This window comes from Eurypyga helias, unplaced genomic scaffold (genome assembly GCF_000690775.1).
Source record: "Eurypyga helias isolate BGI_N326 unplaced genomic scaffold, ASM69077v1 scaffold22533, whole genome shotgun sequence".
NCBI classification, from domain to species: Eukaryota; Metazoa; Chordata; class Aves; order Eurypygiformes; family Eurypygidae; genus Eurypyga; species Eurypyga helias.
In genome coordinates this window covers 667-4,557 of record NW_010243386.1, presented here as the reverse complement: position 1 = coordinate 4,557, position 3,891 = coordinate 667, and the positions used below count along the sequence as shown (strand labels likewise).

The 3,891-nt window shown below is 59.7% G+C and overlaps 1 protein-coding gene across 1 annotated transcript; it reads right to left on the bottom strand.

Annotated features, from left to right (window-relative positions):
* Positions 1-43: 43 nt before the first annotated feature.
* On the bottom strand, positions 44-893 carry PTRF (polymerase I and transcript release factor; the record flags this gene model as incomplete). Its single annotated transcript, XM_010149404.1, has 1 exon — positions 44-893. A coding segment is annotated over one exon (666 nt), but the record flags the coding sequence as incomplete, so codon positions are not given.
* Positions 894-3,891: the final 2,998 nt, after the last annotated feature.

Genomic DNA, 3,891 nt, shown 5'->3' with positions numbered 1-3,891 from the left:
GGTGATTTACGTGTAAGAAGAACAGTCCCGTGTTCCTAAGGTCTGTGTGTGCTAAAACTAAAATATAAAATACACCTCGTCCTAGCAGGCGGGGGATTGGCGTCGGCTCTGCAGGGTAGTAAAGATGCTTTGTGTACGCTTCCCTGGGGCACCAGGGCAGAGAGCTGGGAACGTGAATGATTACGTGTTCAGCCGCCGTCCATGACGCTTCCGTGCTGCAGCCTGGCCTACTCGCTGTCACTCTTGTCCACCAGTACCGCGTCGGACTCCTCCGTGATCTCCAGCAGCGTGTGCATCTCGGGGCTCTCCCCACGCAGCAGATCCGAGTTCTCTCCCTCCTCTCCGCCGACCTCCACCAGCTCCGTGGCTTTCACCTCCACCTCGCCCTCTCTTATTTTCTTGACATGGAACGTGAAGGGTGGCACTTTGTAGACAGCTGTCTTGGACCTGGCGTAGATGGTGTGGTCAGGGGTGAAAGACTTCCTCAGCTTGTCCCGGGAGGTCTTCATCTTCTCTCTCCTTTCGTTAGTCACAATCTTGGTGCCCAGTTTGTTCATCCTCTTCTCCAGGTTGTGACGGGTCTTCTCCAAGTTGTGGCGGGTCTTCTCCAGGTTTTCCTTGGTCTTTAGCTTAGTCTTCTCCATCTTCTCCTTCGAGAATGCCTTCTTAAAGTCATCCACTCTCTTCATGCCGCTCCTCTTGATGCGCTCTGCCCGAGACTCTTCGATAATCTCTTCAATCTCCACCTCCTCATCCGAGGAGAGCTGGACGTGGTCCTCCTCCGCGTGGTCCTCACCCACAGGCACCTCCTCGCCCTCTCCTTCCTTCTCCAGCTTTTCACCCTCCTTCAAGGACTTGCTGATGCTCAGCTTAGACGGCAGCTTCACTTCATCCTGCAAGACACAGAGCGGAGCCAGTGAGACACACAGGCCCAGCCTCCCCCCCCCCCCCCGCCAGCAGTGCCCTGAAGCAGCACAGCTATGGCTCCACGCCAGGCCTGGGCTCGTCCTCCTTCGTGCCCCGGCTCAAGAGCGATGAGGAGGATCTGCCCGAGCGCAGCAGCTCAGGGCTCTGCTGCTCAGGTATCCAGCTCCGTTCACCCTGTGCTGGTTCCAAACCCACCGACTCCAGCTGTGCAGGAAGAGACAGGCCAGCTCAAACTGGAGGCTTTTCCCTTCCTCCTGTGCCCCTGGCAGTCCCGTCCCCTCTAGTTTCATCATCATCCCAGTACCTGGCCATTGCACACCCCCTGCTCCTGGCCCCAGGAAAGCCCCTGCCCACATCCTGCCATGGAACCACTACAGCCATGCGGTGCCCCTTTACTCCCCAGCATCTGCCCAGATGTTCTGTCTCCCCAGCCCAGGGTTTCAGCTTTCTTCCCGCAGTTGGTCTGTCCCGGCCTGGCCAGGGTCCGGCCCGCAGCAACCCTGGCGCAGCAGAGCACTGGGCCGCAGATGGCAGCACAGGCTGGAGCTGGGAGTCTGGCCAGGCCGCCCGGCCTGTGCTCCAACTTTCCCAAGGCCTGCAGGATCCAGATGTGGGACTCGGACATCTCTTGGGATGGAGCAGGCTTCCCTGGTTTTCCCATTTCTCTGCTGGGGAATGAGTTAGGGAATTTGTCTGAGCCCAAATCCGAGGGCAGCAGAGAGGGCCGGATCGCACAGCTGGCTCCACAGGGTTACGCTGGCTCTGCTCGGGACCGGGCTGGATTCATTCAGCTTCTCCGCTCTCCCGGGTCAGCCAAGTTCCTGATCCCAGTGGCAGAGGACAAGCATGTGCCTGGGAGAGGGGCACAGGTCTGGAGCGGGATTGGTTTTCATCTGAGCAGCACATAGCGTGCGTCTCTGCCGCAATGAATCACCTCTCTGATCCCAGGACAGGCTGGAAATAGCCCGTCGCTGTACGGAGCGTCACAGCTGCGGGGCTGCAGCCCACGGATCACAAATTCATTGCCTGAGTGGTTTTAATCCACGGACCTGGGTGGGAGAGGCGTGGAGCTGCTGAGACAAGCACTGTCCAAAGGGCACACAGGGAGCAGAGCAGCGGGGCTGAGGTTTGGGGAAAGCCCAGGCAGCAGGGTAGGCAGGCACTATTCCCAGCCCTGGGGCAGACAGGAGCTGAACAGCACAAGGATGGGGATCCCAGCCCAACACTGGCAGGAGCAGGGCCCAGTGGAACTGAGGAGCAGTCCCCGGGGTACCCCAGGCCCGAGTGCTTGAATCATGTGGCAAACACCTTCCCTGGGCTCAGGGATGCCGGCAGTGGAGTGTGTTGCATCCCATACCCTGCGCTCTCCCCACATCACTCTGACGCGCTGCGGCTCTGGTGGGCTGAGGTCAGTGCCGTGCTGCGGCTCCGGCTGGAGCCCTCGGCCACGCAGGATGCTCCCTCTGCGGACACAGGGCTGGAGTACGTGTTTCTAAGTTGGAGTAAGTTTATGGAATACGTGACGCCAGCACAGCTTCACCTGGCTGAAGTTCAGATGCTCGTAGCTGCTCTCTTGTTCTTCCGCAGGCGCAGGACAGCGCAGTTCCTTGGGCAAGCTGGAGCTCTGGAGACATGAGGGCATCTAGGGAAAACTGAACCCTGGAAAGTCAGCTCCGTGGAGTGCTGGGCTCAGAGAGGGCGACACGGGCTGCAGTGTCCATGGTCAAAATGCAGAGTCTGCCCATGCAGGGGTTTTGTCTTGGGTTTTATTCAGAGCAGAGTGCTGCTGGGCAAAGCTCTTCACCCTCCACATCACGGCTCAGGTCCCACATACACTCCGGAGGTCAAGGTGGAGTGGCCAACATGTGTTTTCTTCATCTGACTCAGAAGAAAACAATACTCATGCTCTCCAGAGGGTCAGGTCAGTCCAGAGCAAATCCACGTCCCTGGGAAGGCAGGGATCCTGTTCTCCACAACAACACCTGCTGGAGCAATCCCAGACTCCAGGGGCCCCTGCCCCACGGAGCCAGAACATCAGGAACTCCAGCCACTTCCTTCCCTTCGTGTACACACAATGAGCCAGAACAAAGGCATCCCCCTCTCGCCTGGCACCACTGTCCCTGGAAACAGGCCATATCCTGCAGATACTTATCAGCCCTGTGTAGCTCCAGAACATGTGTGTGCGGAAAGAAACACCCCAGAACTTCCATGTCTGGCACACAGTAACGACCCTTCCTTGTGTTACACCAGCAAATCCATCTTCTGGCCGAACTCTCCGATGTGGCCGAACGAGCTGCACCAGCAGCACACCCATCCGACCTCGGCCGCGTCCTCCAGCTCTCTGCAGCCGTGAGGACACGGCCAGCAGCAGCTCCCGGTGCCGGGGCAGCTAGAGCAACCCCTGCTAGGGAGCTGGTGTGGCTCTCTGCCATCCCCGCTGCTCCACCCTAACGCTGCAGGATCCCGACGCCGCAGCCCCACGTGTGCACAGACCCCCAGGTCTGTCTCTGCCTGCCCCACAGGCAGCTGTCCTGGCCCCAGCCCAGCATCGCTCTTGTGCGAGGGACTGCTCCCGCCTCTCAGGAGGCACCCTCGCTGCTCCGACACGGAGGCAAAGGGAGCAAAGCTCTGCCCAAAGGGATGGCCGCGATCCCAACCTCCCCCTCAAGGCTCTTTGCAAGAGCTGTTTTCCAGCTGCGCTTGGGAAACCCTTTCAACCTTCCCCCGGCCCCTTGCCCGCGGGGCGAGGGGGGTGACATGCCTGCTGCAGGGCTGGCCGCAGCCGAGGGCCCCTGATTGTCCCTCCTTTTCCTACGCCTGCTATTGCTCCTGCATGTTTTCCCGCTGACTCTTCTTCGCTCCGATTGCTTACGGAACCATGGGTAACCAGCTGGGGACAGCTGGGCCATGTCCAGCGTCGTGCTGTGCGGCTTTCCTGACTCAAAGCCCACCTGCATCCAGGGA